The 20,940-nt window shown below is 41.1% G+C and overlaps 1 protein-coding gene across 1 annotated transcript; it reads right to left on the bottom strand.

The window, feature by feature from the left end:
• Positions 1-5,169: 5,169 nt before the first annotated feature.
• On the bottom strand, positions 5,170-16,800 carry nptxra (neuronal pentraxin receptor a). The gene is given in 7 exon segments (XM_005468344.4): positions 5,170-6,757; positions 7,267-7,346; positions 7,349-7,445; positions 8,673-8,914; positions 9,346-9,628; positions 14,117-14,904; positions 16,710-16,800. Coding segments are annotated over 7 exon segments (1,812 nt in total). The 3' UTR covers positions 5,170-6,526.
• Between the last annotated feature and the right edge of the window lie 4,140 nt (positions 16,801-20,940).

Here is a 20,940-nt window from a genome sequence, read left to right as displayed (position 1 = left end):
TTACTTTTGGTCAGCACTAGACTAGAAACCAGCATAAAATATAAGTACATTAAAAGTCAATATAGTACCTAGTAAATATATATGGTGACATTGCAGCACTGGGGTATTTTCGCAATGTAACACTGAGAGCCCTCTAACAGCATTGGTTGAAGCAGCACCACGGGAGCCAGTGTGCTAAGTCAGTGGTAGATGTTTGTTTTTTTCTTCTTACAGATACAAAACACTTTCATGTTCAGGAAGTGCTATTGTTGGTGTTTCATTGTAATGAGGTCATAAACCCTTTATGTCTTTTTCCTACAGAAATATAATCTTTTCATTTTAATACTACAAAAACAAATGACTCACTGAGTCTCGCAGTTCCTCAGTTTACTCATCTAGCTACATACACTTGCTACACTTGAGACAAAAGACTCCAAGGTTTTTTTTTCCCTTGAACTCTCTCCTTTAATTTGCTTAAAAGACTTTTTTTGTGCATTAATTAACCTCGCAAATAAAGAAGGATGGTTCTTTTTTCTTCTTTATGGCTGGAGAAACAGTCATTTTTCTTCTGCATTCTGCCAACCTGTCTTACTATAGAATAGTCTGCTCTCCCAGCAGGTTGTATTACTGCTGCTTTTCAGGTCCAGGTGTGTTTGTGGGCTTGTGTGTGTGTCTTTGAACAAAATCTTCATATTTCTCATAGTTTCAATAGACCTTAACTACTACACTTTTGTAGAAAGTGTTAGATATGAAATGATGACATTAACTGCATCTGAAAATTATTACTTTAATAAAGATTTGAATTTTGTACAGGGCACATGTGCAGAACAATACAACACCACACAAGACATGGACATACAGTATTTCAACAACATTAAATCAGACAGATACCAATGCATACAATGGAAAAGAATCAGTTCCAGTAGCTGTAAACAATATAATTCCACACTGCTATCAAAAAGCCCAAACAAAGCTCAGGCGGGAGCTGAACAGACACCAAGCATGACATATAATATCGCCACTGCAGACTGAGAGGCATCATCAAAGACACTATTAGCCACAGCAAGATGATTCTGACCTGATTTAGCATCAGTTTGGCGGCACCGTGCAGACGTTTCAATTAGTGGTGGCGTTTTCGAATGTTTACTTAAACCTCTTACGTCTTCAAAAAAGCCCCGGGGAATTCACAGAAACACAGATGCTTAATTAGTTCAAAATATCTTGCGATGAGAATTTTACATCAGGACAATTCATTTGATGATTTGTTTACATGGGTACAAACACCCTGGCAGGCACTTTCCACTAAGGATCTTTTTTTTATGCTAGGGAGAGCCAGTGTTAGAGGAATGTTGCATCCAACAGCACGTCTCATACACCAGTTGAGAATAATGGTTAGAGGTGGATTTTTCTGAAACTCACTAAGGCATATTACAAACAACAGTACTACTCATGCATGGAATGTATTTCAGCTGAAATAGTTACTGACTGTATCTCATATCCCCGTGTTGTTAGCTTTGCTGCATCCTCATAATAATGTTGGTCCAGAATCAACATTGCAGCTGACTCATCAGGATGTTATGATGTCATAGCTTTGCAATATGGTGAAAAGAAAGTTTTGCTTAATGACGGGCATTTCTTTTTATGTTTTTTTTTTAATTAAGTCATAAAGTATAATAAATATATCATCAAGTTAGGTTTGCTATTTTCTAAAGGTTGCTCATGCGATTTTTTGTGATAATTTTTAAAAGCATTAGCTAACTTCTTGGCTAATGCTAAGAGTGACCTCAGAAAACGTCACTGGTCTGCTGATCCTGGACCGATGTTATTGTGACGACGCAGGGAAAACACCAACGCAGAGACATCATCCGTATTAATGTAGAATCCTTCATTTAAAGGTAAGAGTATAGCCTTTAAGCTAGCTAATCATAAGAGTTCTGGTTAGCTAACCGCTAACGTTACATAAGCTATATAATAATTTTAATTTTATATTTTAATTTTAAAAATGTACTATATGTACCTTAAAAACACAATCTGTTTGCAAACTACGTTTATATTTATCTTATATTGCACAACTCTCTAGACGATAAGAGCATCTGCTGGACCGTTAAGAGTTTCAGAAGTAACCGTAAAGCCCCTTCTCACTTCATATAAATGTATGCCATTAGTTAAAGAGCTTGGAAAGAAAGCAACTTGACTTCTTTAAATTTCACTGAATGCTCAGACAGCATCACTGGATCAACGTTATTATGATGATGCAGGAAGAACACCAGCACAGAGATATCAGATCACCCGTGTTACTGAGTGGCTGCATGTTTAAAATCAAAGAGTATCTAAGAATGTAGATGTGCAGGGCTTTATGTGCCTATCCATTTAAAGAAGATGAGGTATAGTATGATCATCTGATCATCTGAGATTTTATTGATTGGGTGTATTTTTACCTTGATTTCTCAATTTCTCAGGTTAAATAAATGGAGCAAAATTTTTTTCAAGAAATGAGTAAAAACATTAAAAACATTCTGTTTGTGCTGAGGATTTCCTTAGGGAAAAATATTTCTGTAATTTCAGGTAATTACGGGTTAAAACAGACCCCCCTGACCTTTAAAGACAGACACAAAGACAGCCACCTTTGCATGAATGCAAACGCTTCTGTCCTCTTCTGTGAAATCTGTGAGCAACACATTGCAGTGGCAAGACAATAAAAGCATATGAATACATCATGCAGAGGTGAAAACAATGTAGCATCACTTATAACAAGTATCCGATCCATCTCAATCCCCACCTTCTCTTTTCATTCTCTTTCATCATCTACTCCTGGCTGCCACCTACAGCTTAATATTCCTACCACTTTCTCCAGCATTTTTCATCACCTTACCTTGACTCTAAACTCTAAAGCAGTCACAGCCCTTAATTAACTCCTGCCCAACCCTGCTGGGTTTCTGCTGGCTTGACACAACTTCTGGCTTTCATAGCAGAGGTCAGATCTCTGAGACTGAGATCAACTCATTATTTTTCATACAACGTGGCAGCTTAAAAATAAATGAATAAATGGAAAAGTTGCTTATAAAGTAGCACTTTATAATACAGCCTACGACTAACAGTATTCCATTTCAAATGACAGTAAGGGGGTAAAGTTTTTAGAGAAAAGAATAAAGTAATAAAGTAAAGAATAAAGTAAGTAATTTTAGTGGGTGGAAACTTCCACGTGTTTCGGTACAAAACAAACGATATTTCTTTAGTTTATTCTGTGAGTATGCAGTACGTTTATGGATGCAGCCCACATTATAGAGTGGTTTAACCTTCCAACCTTAAATTGTAAATACATGTCAGTTTTTTGGTGCGCATGATGAATTTTTGATAATAGATGTACATATTCCACTTACTAAAAAAGAAAAAGAAAACAAGCATTGGATTATAACCACCCGTTTTAGTGAATCTAAGTATTTATAGGTTAAAAAAATTACATTATAATTTTAGATAAAATACCATATGGTAGAGAATTAAACTGTTAGTAACAGGCCATATTATAAAGTGCTATTGAAAAATTCAATTTTTGCACAGTTCTGACTGCTAGATGACATCATAACCACTACAGGGAGTGCAGAATTATTAGGCAAATAAGTATTTTGTCCACATCATCCTCTTCATGCATGTTGTCTTACTCCAAGCTGTATAGGCTCGAAAGCCTACTACCAATTAAGCATATTAGGTGATGTGCATCTCTGTAATGAGAAGGGGTGTGGTCTAATGACATCAACACCCTATATCAGGTGTGCATAATTATTAGGCAACTTCCTTTCCTTTGGCAAAATGGGTCAAAAGAAGGACTTGACAGGCTCAGAAAAGTCAAAAATAGTGAGATATCTTGCAGAGGGATGCAGCAGTCTTAAAATTGCAAAGCTTCTGAAGCGTGATCATCGAACAATCAAGCGTTTCATTCAAAATAGTCAACAGGGTCGCAAGAAGCGTGTGGAAAAACCAAGGCGCAAAATAACTGCCCATGAACTGAGAAAAGTCAAGTGTGCAGCTGCCAAGATGCCACTTGCCACCAGTTTGGCCATATTTCAGAGCTGCAACATCACTGGAGTGCCCAAAAGCACAAGGTGTGCAATACTCAGAGACATGGCCAAGGTAAGAAAGGCTGAAAGACGACCACCACTGAACAAGACACACAAGCTGAAACGTCAAGACTGGGCCAAGAAATATCTCAAGACTGATTTTTCTAAGGTTTTATGGACTGATGAAATGAGAGTGAGTCTTGATGGGCCAGATGGATGGGCCCGTGGCTGGATTGGTAAAGGGCAGAGAGCTCCAGTCCGACTCAGACGCCAGCAAGGTGGAGGTGGAGTACTGGTTTGGGCTGGTATCATCAAAGATGAGCTTGTGGGGCCTTTTCGGGTTGAGGATGGAGTCAAGCTCAACTCCCAGTCCTACTGCCAGTTTCTGGAAGACACCTTCTTCAAGCAGTGGTACAGGAAGAAGTCTGCATCCTTCAAGAAAAACATGATTTTCATGCAGGACAATGCTCCATCACACGCGTCCAAGTACTCCACAGCGTGGCTGGCAAGAAAGGGTATAAAAGAAGAAAAACCAATGACATGGCCTCCTTGTTCACCTGATCTGAACCCCATTGAGAACCTGTGGTCCATCATCAAATGTGAGATTTACAAGGAGGGAAAACAGTACACCTCTCTGAACAGTGTCTGGGAGGCTGTGGTTGCTGCTGCACGCAATGTTGATGGTGAACAGATCAAAACACTGACAGAATCCATGGATGGCAGGCTTTTGAGTGTCCTTGCAAAGAAAGGTGGCTATATTGGTCGCTGATTTGTTTTTGTTTTGTTTTTGAATGTCAGAAATGTATATTTGTGAATGTGGAGATGTTATATTGGTTTCACTGGTAAAAATAAATAATTGAAATGGGTATATATTTGTTTTTTGTTAAGTTGCCTAATAATTATGCACAGTAATAGTCACCTGCACACACAGATATCCCCCTAAAATAGCTAAAACTAAAAACTACTTCCAAAAACATTCAGCTTTGATATTAATGAGTTTTTTGGGTTCATTGAGAACATGGTTGTTGTTCAATAATAAAATTATTCCTCAAAAATACAACTTGCCTAATAATTCTGCACTCCCTGTATTTTTAGCTGATTTAAGTAAAAGTTTGATGGTTTTGAATTTTCTTTATTTGCTTTCTTGTTAAGACTTTGGTAAGAAGGCGATTGCCAGTCTCACACAATGTATATAATTAACATTACTGCAGCAGCTGGCTAACTTAGCAAAAGTGTTCGAAATACATCATCTGCCACTCTTCAAAAGTTACAGTATCTGCCTGTCAGAGCCATTAAACTCATTCGTATTGTATTTTGTACAAAATCTAGGGAGTGACTACACATCAAATACTTGTCTTACAGAGAAACCAAGATCTTTCACAATGCTGGATAATCATCAGGAGTTTGTTGCAAATCTTGTCACATCAGCTGTAATTCCTTTTTTTCTTGTTAATGTGGTAAATGGTCTGCATTTATATAACACAATTCTACTTTCATTAAACTTTACAATACACCCATTCACTCTTTGTGTTCTTATAACACTTTTACTATGCCATATACATACTAGCAGAACTTTTTGGAGTTCATTATTTTTCCCAATAAAATTTAAGAAGCTTGGATTGCAACCCTGAACTTCCAAATGATGGACAACTTTCTCTACCTCAACAAGCCACTACAGGCATTTTATAAAAACACTGAAATCCACAGAAGCTATTGGAACCTGATAACTCAGTTTCAAATAATACTCATCAGCTATTAGCACTTCTACAATATATGTAAAACTAAAAACTGTCAGTATTGAATGTATTGGCACTAAAATGTATTTCAGTGGTAATACATTTAATTCTGCAGCCTTCAGGACCTACGAAATTCAACTGAACTGAACAAAGTGATTGGGGACTTTCATGTCTGCTTATCTAAGTAAAGAAATTGTTTGGTAAGCTAAGTTAGCTGGCTGCTTTACAACATTCAAATACCCCTGCTCAAAACTCTCAACAAGAAAGTATGTTTTGTAAAATGAGGAGTCATTTATTTATTTAAAGATGGCAGTGTAGCATTTTAGCTAAGTAGTTTTACAAGTTCTAATTAGCTAATAGCTACTGTTATTGCTAACAGTAGCTATTAGTTACTGTTAGCTGCTGTTTTTAAGTGAGCAAATCTACACTGTAATGTTCATTTTATATTCTAATTTAAGAAATGGACTATATATACTTTAAAAATACAATCTGTTTGCATACTACATTTGTATTTATCTTGTACTGCACAACCCTCCAGAGGGTAAGAGCATCTGTTGGACTGTTAGGTGTTTCAGAAGTAACTGTAAAGCCCCTTCTCACTTCATATAAATGTATGCCATTAGTTTCTTTTTCCATGTTACACAACTTTTATCCAATGCCACACAGTTTTAGAAGTTTTTTACTGTTTAGAACGTCCCTTGTTAGTGGTAATACTGGAGATGTGGAATCTTTCCCTTCAAAACCTTCCTCTGTAGTTCACTGAGAACTCCTGCTGTGTTTACTGCAAGGCTCCCCGGGGTCTTTGGTTGCTCCACCATAAACATCAACTCCATTCTCAGCCCAGGGTACCACACTGCCCTGGGTTATTTTGCCACAGCGGGCTAAGCTGGCCACCTGGTTGGACGTCAGGACTCGGTCCCAGAGACCCACCTGGGACAACTCTCCAACCAAGGCTTGGGATGAGTCAAAACCTCCACCCAGGGAATCCTGGAGAAAAAAAAAATACACATACCTAAAATAAAGGCACTTTTATTTCTGATGCCCATGAGCACAGCTTTAGCGTTTTTGCTGCCTTTGGCAAGAGCGTGGATTTGAATTTGGGAAATGAAAAAGGTGTGGTGATCAGTATGAACACAAGCCAAGAAACAAAAGCAGACATGTGAGGCGGGATCTTTTAACTACCAGCTCTGTATCCATCACGCATACACATCTCATTCACAGCATCACGTCTTAGTGCAGTATCTGAATGCAGGCAAGCAGAAAATATAATTCATGGATTTACTAACTTTCTCAAAGTCACTGATGCTTTCATTTTCTAGTTTTAATTACAGCTAACAGAGAAGCCAATAGGTGAGCAGAGCCACAGCCGCAGTGGCTAAACCTTTGACTGCAGTGCTGTACTCAGGAGGACTCACCAAATGAACTTTTTTCTCTAAGCTTCTTGTCTGCTTTCAACCAGCTAAAACTTTAGTTACTTAATTATGTATTTTGTTCACCTGCTCTTGCCCAAGAATGAGCACTCCATCGGGTCGAATGTGATGTCCAGCGGCTAGTCCGTGACCTTCTCCCTTCAGCCTCCCCCTTGGTAGGCCTGCCACACTCCTCCCTTTTGTGTCCAGCTCACACAGATGTGCTGCCAGCTGCCCCTGGAGAGGTTCAGAGGCAACTGAGTCACCTAAGAGGAGGGGAACAAAAGGGCAGTCTGGATGAAGCAGATGTCATTGTGAGAGGTTTTGTGAGTGCCACAATTTTGAAGGTAAGACGGGTCATCAGACAGCTTGTGCTGAGATTGCATTTGCATGAAAGAAATGCAGCTCTAAAGTCATAAGACAGCCCTTAGACACCTTTTGATGCTAAAGTTCTAAAGATGGCTCTTATACAGCTTTTTACTACTACCAAAGACATTCTGTTACCTCCAAGGACACACAACTTTTTCTCCAGGCATCTATTACCATAATGACTTCATTGGATTGTGCCTAAAGCCACTGCACTGCGCTACACTACCCTGCCACCCAAGGTGGTATCTCAGTTTATCATTTAAACACATGAATGCGGTTATTTAGCTTGTCTAAATTGGCTGTTTCGTTTGATGTGTTCTGCTTATTTGTATGCTAATTCAAAGCAGTTTTTCTTCCTCAACAGACAGTAGAAATTCAAATTTAGGCTATAATTTTTTATCTATCCATCCATCTATTCTTAACAGCTTCCTAGCTGTCACAGGGCAAGAGGTGGGGTACACATTGGGCAGGTCGTCAGTCTGTAGCAGGGCTAACACACAGAGAGGCAACCATTCACACCTATAGCCGTTTTTGAACCACCAGTTAACCTAACAAACATGTCTTTGGACGGTGATTGGAAGAGTCCCTGAAGAACATGCAAACTCCACACAGAAAGGCTCCAGCTGACTAGTGGATTCAAACCACCATGCTTTTATTTTTAATGTACCCCACTCGTGGCAAAAACTGTACATGAGAATGAACCATACAGAAAGCAGGGCCTGGCTTTGAGTGCCTTTAAGGTTCTAATCATCAAATAGATCATGGCTCTCTTCCACGGTGTGTCTTTTATCTTGTCTTCCTCCCATCACCCCAAGCTGTCAAAAAATATGGCTGCTCTTCCCCTTTTCTTCCTGTTAAAAGGGAGTTTTTCCTTCCCACTATCACCAACTGCTTTTCAAAGGTGGTTGTTTGATTGTTGAGGTTTTTTCTCTGTTACTGTAGGGTCTTTACAAGATAAATGCATTTGGGTGACTGTTGTCTGATTTGACACTATATAAATAAAACTGAATTGAACTGAAAAATCATTTGAAAAATGGCTGAGAAGCTCCCTTGAAAATCCAGAGGACTACAGAGAAGTTGTGAAATAGATATTCTCTCCCCACACTGTCAGAGACTCTCAGTACCTTGTCATTGATGAGCAGCTCAGCAGGAGCGTGCAGGCCTTGCAGCAGCACCAGTTCATTCGGCTGTTCGGGGACAGCGTACGACACGGGGGTCCCGATGCCTCTCTCCGCGGGGCGCAGCCACAGGCAGATCGTGAAGGCCCGCAGCTTTGGCATGGAGTGCGTCACAACAGCGTACATGTAGTTTGTCCGTGTTGGGAAGGACAGTCTGTAGCCCTCTGGGAAAGAATGCCCTGAGAAACCTGGGGAAGTGACAGAGAGTGTAGAGAAACCAGTTAAGCAGATCAAACAGTTTCCCAGCTTTTATTATATAACTGCATTTTCGTCACAGCATCTGATGTGTTTTTTAAGCTGGGTATGAATTTTATAGTCTTTCTCATCTTTTTTTTCTTTTACACAAGTTGAACATGATTTATTCATTATAATGAAACCCCATGGCTTGATTTGATTAAAAGCAAAAGAAGGTCGAACCTCTAGGGTTATTTTTTATGCCAGATTATTTCTCATCATTAGTAACTTAATTCATTTTGTGAGTGATTAATCAGTCACTCGTCATTTCTCTCATCATTTTAAAATTCTTTTTCATTAAGGCACATTAAAATGCGCCTGCACACAAACGCGAATGTTCTGCTTTTTTCTTCCATTTTTTCCCCCCTTTGCAATGATGCCGTACCTTCCTCCAGCCCTGAGATTCGGTGGTGTAGTTTATTGATGCCCCGCTCGATTTCCTGATTGTGTTTCTCCGTTTCCAGCCTCAAGGCTTTTCTCTCTTTCTCGAGAAGCTGCACCTTCTTCTCCAGCTCGACCTCTAAGTCGTCCATCCTCCAGGAGCTGTCAGAACCAGCTCTATGCCCAGGATCAGGCAACCTTTCTGGGCCGCCAGACATCCCACCTTCCTCTGGCACTCCGGAGGTGTTGCTGTCTGTCTGGTTGTGAGGAAATGGGCCAATATCTGACTGCAGAGGAGTCAGTGGAAGAAAACTTGGTCAGAAAGTGGTTTGTACAGTCTAAGGATGAAATAAAAGTGCACAGTCTCTATGGAAGGGGCTGTTTAGTAATTCTAGCAGTATGGGTATACTGTATGGGTATGAAAAGAAAAGAAGCAGCAACAAGTTCTTCATCCAAACTTCATGTATACCCTAGCTCTGAACTCTAACACTAAAACTTTGTTTTGGGGAAAAGGAAAAAGACACTTCTGGAGAATTTAAAGGACTGATTTAATAAGGAGTCTTTATATGCTGTGGATATGTTTAACCTTTTTTCTACTTAAAAGGACACATCAGCATTTTGGGAAGCATGTTTTATGAGCGTGTGTGAGTCTATTTCTATCCTGTTGCATAGTTTGCTTGGTTAGCATGCAGGCGAAAATAGTCTGGCGCAAACTCCAATAAGAAGAGAAGGTTTTATTTTTATACTTTGGCTATTTATTGCATATATGTAACATACTGTATATCAATCTTAACGGGGGAGGACATCCTCCATGTCACTGCTTCCATCAAGGCTTCTGCATCTGTCCCTGCTTTACTCATATGTGTATGTATATATATGTCACTATCCTCGCCATCAGTGTCTCAGCTTCAGTATTTCCAGATGCCTTTTTTTGGATAAGTACAACTTTCTCAGTTCCCAAAAGGTTGATTCTGTTCATCTTGACGTAGCGTTTTCAGTGGGAGAAACATTTCGTCACTCATCCAAGTGACTTCTTTAGTCTCAGATAACTGCAGGTTTCCCCAACCTTATAAACAGTGCATTTGAATGAACAATGGGCTGTGAGGTCAGTTCCTTGATCATTAACATGCAAATTGTCTCAGTTCTTTGTAAGTTTACTCCAGCTGACTAGACTCATTTTGCATCAAGGTTTATTCTGCTTTTTTCCTGGATTGCCCGACTTTTTCATCTCCTCTCCCTGCCCACTCTCTGTCTGCCACACGCCCTACTAAACTCTAACTGCGAGCTAGTCTCCAGTTCCCCAAACACCTGCTTCAGTTCAGCCTACCTTCAAACAGAGCATGCCTCCCTTTTTTTCAGTCTCCAGACAGCCAGGTCAGTACAAAGCAGGCAGATATAAGGGAGTTAGATTATCTCAGCTCTTGGCAAAAATTCTAAATAAATTTATTTCTATATAATATTCCTCTAAACTGTTTCTTTTATATTGGATCTCTGCGTTTTAGAGGCGCCACAGTATAGTGATTTACACATTTGCCTAGCAAGCAAAAGATCCTCAGTTCAAATGCGGAAGGAGACACAAATCCCTCTGGGGTTGTGTGAGAGAGGGCATCCAGAGTAAAGCCTGCCTGCTGTGGTGACACCTTGCGAATAAGGGAGCATCTGAAAGTAGCTTTATTGAATCTCTAAGTTCACCGCAGCTAAACATTGACACGTTTTTCCTTCATTGCCCATAATTTATCCTGTCAGCTGCTATTCTCAGTTTTAAGTCTTCACTTTCCACAAAAAGAAACTGAAGCTTGAATAAAGCAGTCTAAACTTAATAGCACTTGTTGCTCCAGAGAAAACGGCAAAAAAAAAAGTTTATCGAGTTCCTAAATAAGGTGAGTCATCTCATGTCTAAGGAGAATTTTTTCTTTTCAGTTAGGTATTGCACACCAAATAACAGAAACTCACAATTCCATATTAACTTGATTCACTGAACACTCAAACCACAAAGGAAGAAGTGAAGTAAATAAAGACTCAGCAAGTTTCCTCAAACCTGCTTGTCCAGGCTGTTCCCCGAGCACATTATTACATGGTATATGCAGTCTAAATATACAGAGATGCCTGGGAAATATACTATACTCATGAGAGACACACTGAACATGTATATGCAGCTTTAATGCGTATTCTATGTTTTTGATGGAGCAAAGATAGATGACAGATGGAATTTCCAATGAAATGCTCACAGCATTATATTAAGATGTACTTTAGCAGTCACTCCAGCCATACAAACACCACTTTATAGGATTGGGTGCATTTTTTGATAAAATCAGCAATTAAACTGTCAGCAAGGCTTTTTCCAGAAAGTTGCAATATGCCATTATCGTCAAGCTAAAACAAAAAAAAGCTTTAATCACTGATTCTGAAACAGATGTGTCGTCATGCTTCATCTTTGTTAAAGGCATTGTCCTTAATAGTCCAGTGCAAGCTTGTACACATGCAGGTGTAAAGACGTTCAAAATAAACCAATAAACTTATTTGTTAATATGATGGTAAATAGTAACTGGTCTGGTTCTTGTATAGTGCAGCTCTACTTTACTCAAGGACCCAACAGTATTCAACATGTCACATTCACCCACTTACAAAAACACTTTTTTTTTCTCTATGCTTAAGTGTTTTATATCTAACATTCAGATTCTAATGTGTTCATTAGAATCTGAATGTTAGATATAATTCTAATGAACATATTAGAGAACAATTTCAGGTTCAGTATCTTGCCCAAGGATACTTTGGCCTGCGGACTAGAGGCTGGAACAACGAGAAATCAAACTACCAACCACTGATGGATCTAGAAGATTTTGCATGAGGGGCCAAAGAAGGAGCGAGAGGTCTAGTCAGGGTGGCAGTTGCTCCCTTTGCCTCCCTGGTGATTTGCCCCTCCCACCACCTTTAGTAGAAGACCTGCTGTACCACCTGAGCTACCCTAAAAAAATGATGCTCACATTAGTTCTGCTTTAAAAGTCTGTACTGCAGCTCCAACTGTAACTGCTAGTAGAGTTGTTGGCATGATCTCAGAGATGATTTGGAGAGTTTGTTTGAGATTGTTTGCCATATTTCTTTGTGTGCTATCTTGGCATTTCCATGAGAGTGGGTGTGTGAGTCTGTAGTTAAAAGCACAACAGTGCTTTGAGCAAAATGCAGACTGAGTTTCACATGTGAGGTTTTGACCTAATGTTGGTCACAGATGAAATATCAGCAGTGCATCCAAATTAGAGCTCATCCTGCAAATTTCAGGACATTCAGCAGTGGTTGAGAAAATAAAACGCACACAGTGGCACTGGAGCAAAAGTCAAGTCAGCCTCTGGAGTAATTAATATTTTTATTCATGCTCCTGGCACACTAGTTTAAGAGAAGAAATGTCTTCTTTTATATGATTAGTAAAAAACTGATGCTTACTGTATAATACAGACAATAATACCCAGAATGACAGGGCTCTTTGATTTAAATTTACAAGCACAGTGTGGTGCTTCTGCTGTGATATATTGAAGCTAATGTGTTAATGCAAATGGGATATGTTGAATTCAGATTAATTGCTCTCCTGATATGTGAGGAGACATCATGACAGTTTTTTTTTCTTTTTTCGTTTATTTTTTCTGGTTGTACAAATATTTGGGCATAGCTGGCTGTATTAGGAGCTGCAGCAGACTAGACATGATGCAAAACAACATCTGCAGACCACATGCAAGAAGAAAGCTAGGAAGGTTCAGGGGATTTAACCTGACCAGTGCTTTCCACCAGTTCACAAGGTCTGAAAAAAACAAAAACAAATCTGCCACAGAAGCAAAGCAAGTAGCTCCAGTATGTAGAAACGTGATGTGGATGATAGAAGAAACAGTTTGGGAGATACGTGGGTGAAAGAAAAAACTAGAGATAAAATAGCAACAGCTCAGGAATTCAACTCAGGCACAACTTAAGTTCTGTGAGAACAGGGATGAAAGCCGTCTGACAGCAGTGTAGGGTGATAAGGTTATGTGTGACAGATCACATGCATGCACCCTATAGAGGTTTTCTCTGACAGTGGCAATGCAGACACAACAGACCGAACAAAGGAAGTGACCCACCACACAAGCATGTCCTACATAAACTACATCTGAGGAGCAGAACTGCAGGGAAACACAATCAGCCTGTGCTTGCACCAAACAAACAGGAACCTCCTGAATTATTCATGTCATTTCTTTAGCCCCAAAATGAGGTTATCCATCATCTGAATCTGGTCAAGTAAGAGCGTGTTTGATGTCACTCTGCTGTCTTCTTTCCTTCACTGCCTCCTGCTCTCCCTGCACGCCTCACTCTTCAGTCTTTCCATTATTTTATCATTTCAGTTCTGGAATTAGCAACAGTGCATGTGGGCTTCATTACATTTATCAGGTGTGATGACATGGAGAAAATTAGGTGTTATTAACAATTGACACAAACACTGCAGCAGACAGTTCACTAAAAAAAATAAACCCCTTGCTTTCATGGGTCATATCCATAAATCCTAAAGGGAGCTCTAGAGTGAAGAAGAAATAAACAGCTAGGTGTCTTCACAGTGGCCAGCACGGAGGAGTGTGTTATAAATATTTAAAACAGCTCCCTCTCCATCAGTCTTACACTGTGGAGATTCTTCTTTGTGCCCTCAGGTCCCTGTGGTGACTAAATACTGCTCCCTGGGATTAATTACATCTCGATCAAGTGCTGCTTGATTTGTATGCAGAGGGTGGTTTGTGTGCTTTTCTCGACACTCTACCTACCTCCAGTTTCTCTATACGGTCTTTGAGCTGAGTTATAGCCTGCTCCAGTTCATCCACAGCTCGCACTGTGAGCAGGTGGACACCGTCGGAGGTCGCAGACGGGCTGTCCCGCACCATGATCCGGTCCAGGTGCGCCTCTTGCGCCGCGCCTTTGCCTCCTCGCAGCGCCGCGGAGCTCCCACGTCTCCCCGCGCTGCTGCTTCCGCTACTCCTACCACTTTTCCCGTCCAGCCCCTTCTCACACTCGGACAGCTTCCCCGTCAGCTCCCTGATGGTCCGCTGGTCTGTTAAGATTTGGTCCTTCTGCTGCAGAACGGTCTGCCGGAGCTCCTCCGCGGTGGTGCGGAGGTAGCCCCAGTCTTCGCCTGCGTACAACGACGGGTCGTCCGCTTGTTGCTGAAAGTTTTTCGGGTTGCACTCCCCGGCTGGGATCGGAGTGCAGATCAGCCGACTGACGGTCGGGTCATGTCCGGTGAGTCCGGTGACCCCGTCCAGCCCGCCGAGCCCGATGTTGAAGGTAGGCGCTTCTGAATCGGGCGTTTCAGAACCGTGGAGAGCACCCAAGGAGCCGGGCCGGGCCACGGAGCCCGCAGCGGCGGGTGTCTGCGCCGCGGCGTCCGGGTACAGCGAGTGGTTGTCGACTGCTGGTTGCTGTTGAGCCGCAGCAGCCTTGGAGGATCCGGTGTGGACAGCCGCGATGATGCAGATAACCGCTCCGATGAAGGCCACCATCCCGGCGGCCAAGATAATAACGATGAACTTCAGGGTGGCGGCGGGGGCGATCGATTATTAGAAAAATCTAATAATAATAATAATAATAATAATAATAATAATAATAATAATTATAACACTCCTTATCTGCAAGAAATTTAAAAAAAAAAATCTTTCCCCCAAATAAAGCTAAATAAAGTGTGAAATGACTGAAGTATAGTCTGTATAAAAGAGAGAGCGGGACAAAAATCACTCCTCACTTCCCCGCTTTAAGAGGAAAAAACACAGGCGATGGAAAAATGAGAGTTCCGCACCATAATTGAGTGATCACGGAGTCAACAGAAAATATCAGAAGCAGATCGTGTGTGTTTCACCTCCTCCTCCTCCTGTTCAGCGCGCATGTCCTCGGTTTTCAGGCAGAAAATCCAGCCTGTTAATGCCGAGACGGGGGAGAGAGATGGAGGAGAGAGAGGAGAAGTTAAATGTAAAAAAAAAAAAAAAAAAAAAAAAAATACAGGACACACCTGTCCCCCACCTGCACTGTGTTTAACAGCACAACCTTTGGGCACGGCGGTTTGGACTAGCGACCCTTTTCTCCCCTGTTTTCATAGATAAATTTTATTTTTCAGAATGCATGCAAAGAAATTTTGGAGGAGAGGTGGTTTTTGTTCTTTCCATTTTCACTTCAGCTTCCATCAAATTCTGAGCCAGCTTTGTCCTGCATACATACATAAAAAACTCCCATTACATGAGAAAATTAGTTTTTCGGCCCTTTGGCTACAGCTATATTTTCCAGCTCAACAACACATTACAGACCGGCTATACTGTAATGTGATGTGTGCAGAGCCATAATTCACCCCGGAGGCTCCCCGTGGAACAGCGCCACAGCAGCAGAGATGACAGAATGATGACCCTAGTGTGTGTGTGTGTGTGTGTGTGTGATAAAGACCCGGAACTAATAAGAGGTTTCATTACACCGTGTGATGCACACTCTTAATTAAAAAAATGTATTTATGCATGCACTTTAGATAGAAAATGGGAGCCAGCATATAGGCTGGTGTGGGAACAATCTCTCTGTGAGGGATGTCTGTCTTCCTGGTATGAAAATGAGCGTTGCAGCATGCATTCTCACACTTGTAACAAGGGGATTTACCTTAAGACTGCTCAAAGTCACAGCTATTAAAGGCTCAAACTTAAGATAGGTGAGGGAGATGGCATCCAACATGTCTGCAGTGGAAACAAGCTCATGGGCATCACTAGATCTAGAATATTAAAAAAAGATTAATGAGTCCTTTAGATATGAAGAGAAGTAACTGAGAAATGTAAATAGCAAGCAGTCACGTTAAGTAGCACATAGTAAGTGTCTGAGCACTGCCGCAGTAGCATGTGTTATTGTAGCTGTCTTTCCAGAACATGTGAGTGTACAAGTACTTCAACATACAGTGGGGGGAATAATTAGTTGATCCCCTGCAGAAAATGTTGCATGGCCAACACAGAAAGACAGACAACCACTCACACTTAAAATCAAGGACAACATGGAAACACCACACAGAAAAGCTGAAAAATGAAAGATTTGAACCCAGGACCGATCAAAAATCATTAAAAGAAGAAATATTACATAAAAAACTATCAATTCTTTTGCATGACATTTAGTGACATAAGTATTTGACCGTGAAGGGAAACATGACTTAGTACTTGGAGCAAACCCTTTTTGGCAAGTACAGCAGTAAGATGTTTCTTCTACTTGGTCACTGGGTTTGCACACATCTCAGGGGAGATTTGGCCCACTCCTCTTCACAGAAACTCACTAAATCCTTTTGGTTTCTTTGGTGTTGCTTAGCAACTTGAAGCATTAGCTCCCTCCAGAGATATTCTATAGTACTGAGGTCTGGAGACTGGCTAGGCCCCTCCATGACCTTGATGTGATACTTCTTTGAGTCACTGTCATGCTGGAAGACCCATCCACAACCCATCTTCGGTGTTCTGGTTCAGGAAGGATCATCTAAGATTTTATGTTCATTGACCAGTCAACGTGGTGAATATCCTGTAACCAGAAACATAGCTTCAAAGCATACTGTTTCCACCTCCGTGCTTGACTGTGGGGATGGTGCTCAGCATTTCTCTTTCTCCATGGCGGGTTGAGTTCATGGCAAACTGCTCGATTTTGGTTTCTTCTGACCACAGCACTTCATCTCAAACCTTCTCCGAATCAGATGTTCACTGAAAAACCTAAGATGGGCCTTCTTGAGCAGGGGAACTTGTGTGTGCTGTAAGTTTTCAAACCAATGTGGTTACCAATGGTGTTCTTGATAACTGGGGTCCCACTGTCTTCAGTTCATTAATAAGCTCCTCCCATGTGTTTTTTGACTTTTTTTAGTTTTATATTTCTTCCATTTCTGGATCATCAGACCAGCAGATCTCACCTTCTCACCAAGTTTCGTGTTGATGGTCTTATAGTCCATACCAGCCTTATGCAGGTCTGCAATCACATCCCTCACATCCTTTCACAGTTCTTTGGTGCGGCCCTTGGTGGTGGGGAGGTTGGAATGGAAGAAAGTGATTCTATGGATGGATGTGTTTTATACACACATCGAGTTGAGATCAGAATTGTGGCTGTTTTGTAGTGGATCAAACTGTTATTTCACTCAGTGACATGTAAATTGATTTATAACTTTTATGTAATGTGTGTTTTTTCAAGAATTTTGGCTGATATGTCTTTCTTCATTAAATTAAACTGCCATAAAAATGAGAGACTCTTCATTTCTTTGTACGTGAGCAGTTTGCAAGTGAGACTAACAACAGCGCCTTCAACATACAAGCATGCACAATATATTGCACACAAAACTGCATGATGTTGCCTGCAGTAATTCTTGTGGCTGTGAATGTTTTAAACGAATATGATATTATATTTTCTTTGGTTTCTTTTATTTTTTTTAAACAAAATAAAGGGTCAGCCCTGTAGCATGGTCTGTTTTTAGTCCATTGAGCTGTATTATAAAAGATGTGAGTGCATTAAGAAGGCCAGTCTGGGTAAAGCATGCTGGACTCTGCTGCTGGCCAGTTAATGATAGAAATGCAGTGCTGAACTATTACGTCTATAAAAGCTTTTGTGAGACTCTGTGCCCAGCATGTCTGAGCTCAGTTTATTATCTCAGTCACCCTTGACCTTTGTGTTGTGTGCTACTGCGCTGTTAGAGCTTTAAAGTTTTTTTTCTGTGATAGAAATGTTTCATTTTGCTGTTGCACTTTTTGCACGGGATTTTATCTGAAATCTACGAAGAGATTTCCTCAAAGCTTCTCAGTTTCGTCAGTAAAATATCCAAAAGTATTGCTTCTAATACAAGAATCTTTGCTATCTCTCTCTCTCTCTCTCTACATATACATATATATATATATATATAGATAGATAGATAGATAGATAGATAGATAGATAGACCAGTGATACCCCCCCAAAAATCACTGGTTTTAGAACGATGGTCTGGTTCTGGTCTCTGTGCCTGGCTTCTTCATCAGCATAAAAAATAGAAGACAGTCGATACCCTAAAATTCAATAAAAGGATACATCATTGTCCATGCAACACCCACACCTCTTTCCTGGGAGTTCATGGGGAGTTCACTGACCCTCACATGTTTAAAAAACAACCTACAGGATGACAATAATACATCCATCTGAGCTGCGAGATGAATGCAGTGTGTATTTCAGCTTGCCAGCAGGATGGTCGCGTACCAAAATGTGATAGTTGAAGTATAGAGAGGAGTCGATAACCTTCCTCCCACACACTTGAGATGTTGATCAAATATGGCAAGGCAACTCTGCCCCAGTCTTTCTGAACAATAGGTGAAAAGGTTTTCAAGTTTTCAAGTTTCTTTCCTTCCTTATGGCTATTTGTGGAAGAAAAGGCAATCATTATGTTTTATATACTTTATACTTATATATTTCTTCCATACAGTTTCACTAGATATACCTGATCAACTGCTGATTAATGCAAATATCTAATCAGCTGATCACTGGGCTGCACCTCATTGTGTTTAGGCATGTAGTCATTGTAAAGATGACTTGCTGAAGTTCAAACTGACCATGGTTGTTGGTGCCAGATGGGTTAATCTTACCTGCTGGGATTTTCCTACACAATCATCTCTAGGATTTGCAGAGACTGTTCAGAAAAACAGAAAATGTCCAGTGAGCAGCAGTTATCTGGGTAAAATGGCAGAAGTCAGAGGAGAACGGCCAAATAACCACTCGTTACGACTGAGGGATGCAGAAGAGTATCACACATTGAACCTTAAAGTAGATTGGCTACATCAGCAGAAGGTCACATCAGGTGCCAGTACTGCCAGCTAAGAGCAAAAAACTCAGGTTGATTTTCCAGTGGGCTCACTGAAATTAGAAAGTGGAAGGCTGGAGAAGTGTTGCCTGGTTCGAGTCTTGGTTTCTGCCAAACAATATGAAACCATGGATCCATACTCCCTTTAAGGGGATATTTTCTCCGCATACTTAGTACCAACTGAGCATTGATTAAACCACATCCTACCAACTATGGTCCATGCAGACACCAGAAGTATGTTTTTTTTTTCTCATATCTGATACGTGTTTTTTTATTTTTTCATTTTTTAATGACTTTGCCAATCAGTTTTGTTGTGTTGATCAGTGTTTTTTAAAAGCACAAATATTTTGAGGTCCCAGGGGACCCCATCAAAAGCATCCAATACTGCATATGGACTTTTAATAAACTGAACAATTTGCTCCCTTAATTTTTGCCATGGGTACTACATTAACATATCAGTATCAAGGTGGATATGAGCACTCTGTCAATCATTTTAAAAAAGAAATATTCAGATGACATAATAATATATTTCTTTCTTTCTTTCTTTTTTTTTTTTTTTTTTTGTCTGTCCCATTTGGTTCTTTAGCCGTCAGAATTGTTGTCTGAAGACCAACAAGGATACCAAATGGATTTATTTTGCCAAATGGATCATCATGGCATTGCCGTATTGGTCCATTTGATCAAACTTTGTTGTTATTATTTACTTTATTTTCAGTTGTTACAGATGGGACAGACATGACTGGGGGATAGGAAAGGGAGAAAGAAAGAGAGGAAGGAAAAGAAAAACAGAAGGGAAAAGGGACAGTGAGAAAGGGCACTTACAAAGACAAAGAGAAAAAAAAAATCTCCTGGATCACCTGTTGAGAGAAAAAGAAGAGAAAACAAGCAAAAAAAACAAAAAAACAAAGCAACATACTAAACACAACACCATCACGTTAATCTAGCTGAGTGTGAACAGCAGTAAATACTAAATATTGAATGTTGTTGTGCAGCATGCAGGACAGACAGCACACAATGTGCTTTGAAGTAGCAGCTAAGAAAGGTGTAGTTTATGTCTATGAACAGTGAACACCTGTGTGCACACCTGTGTGGATCAGCGCGCTTGTATACAAAAGGTTTTCCCATGTAACGGTCTGCTAGAGGGTGTGGAGGGCCATAGCCCCGTCCCCCAGGGCATGAAGCAGGCATGGAGGAGATCCAGGCTCCAGACATCCAGAGGCCCCAGAGTGCGAGAGCCCAAGGAGTACCACCGGAGGGGCATCCGTGCCACCCTCCTGGGAAGGGCTGAGGAGATCCCCAGACGAGGGGGTCACCCAGTAGCCACGGAGCAGAAGCCAGAGGGGGCTGCACCAGTGTGCCCGCCGGCTCTGCCGGCAGCCAGCTGTGCCAGAGTGAATCGAGTTGCAGGCCCCGAGGCCGGAGGCCCGAGGGCCCCTTTGCCCCGGAAGAGGCCTGACCGAGCGACAGGCACCAGGCCCCGCCAAGTAGCCACCGGGAGTGAGCTGGTGCATACCTGAGCGCCCAGCCCCGGACACCAAGAACCACCAATGCACCAACCCCTGAGGGCATCAGTTACCGGCAGGGAGTGTGGTGAGGGGAGATAGGCCTCCACACTTTGGAGGGCCTGGGAGTTCCCAGGGAGGTGGAGTCTAAGACCCGACCTGACATATAGACACAGACAAACAGGCATACACAGACACAAACATGCTTTCCCACCCTCATGCACACATATACAAACACTCAGCACTCACCCAACGTAGGGATAGACATACATGGACATGTACACAC

Source organism: Oreochromis niloticus, linkage group LG4 (genome assembly GCF_001858045.2).
Source record: "Oreochromis niloticus isolate F11D_XX linkage group LG4, O_niloticus_UMD_NMBU, whole genome shotgun sequence".
NCBI lineage: Eukaryota > Metazoa > Chordata > Actinopteri > Cichliformes > Cichlidae > Oreochromis > Oreochromis niloticus.
Note: the sequence above shows the minus strand (reverse complement) of the source record. Positions and strands in the feature narration are given on the sequence as shown.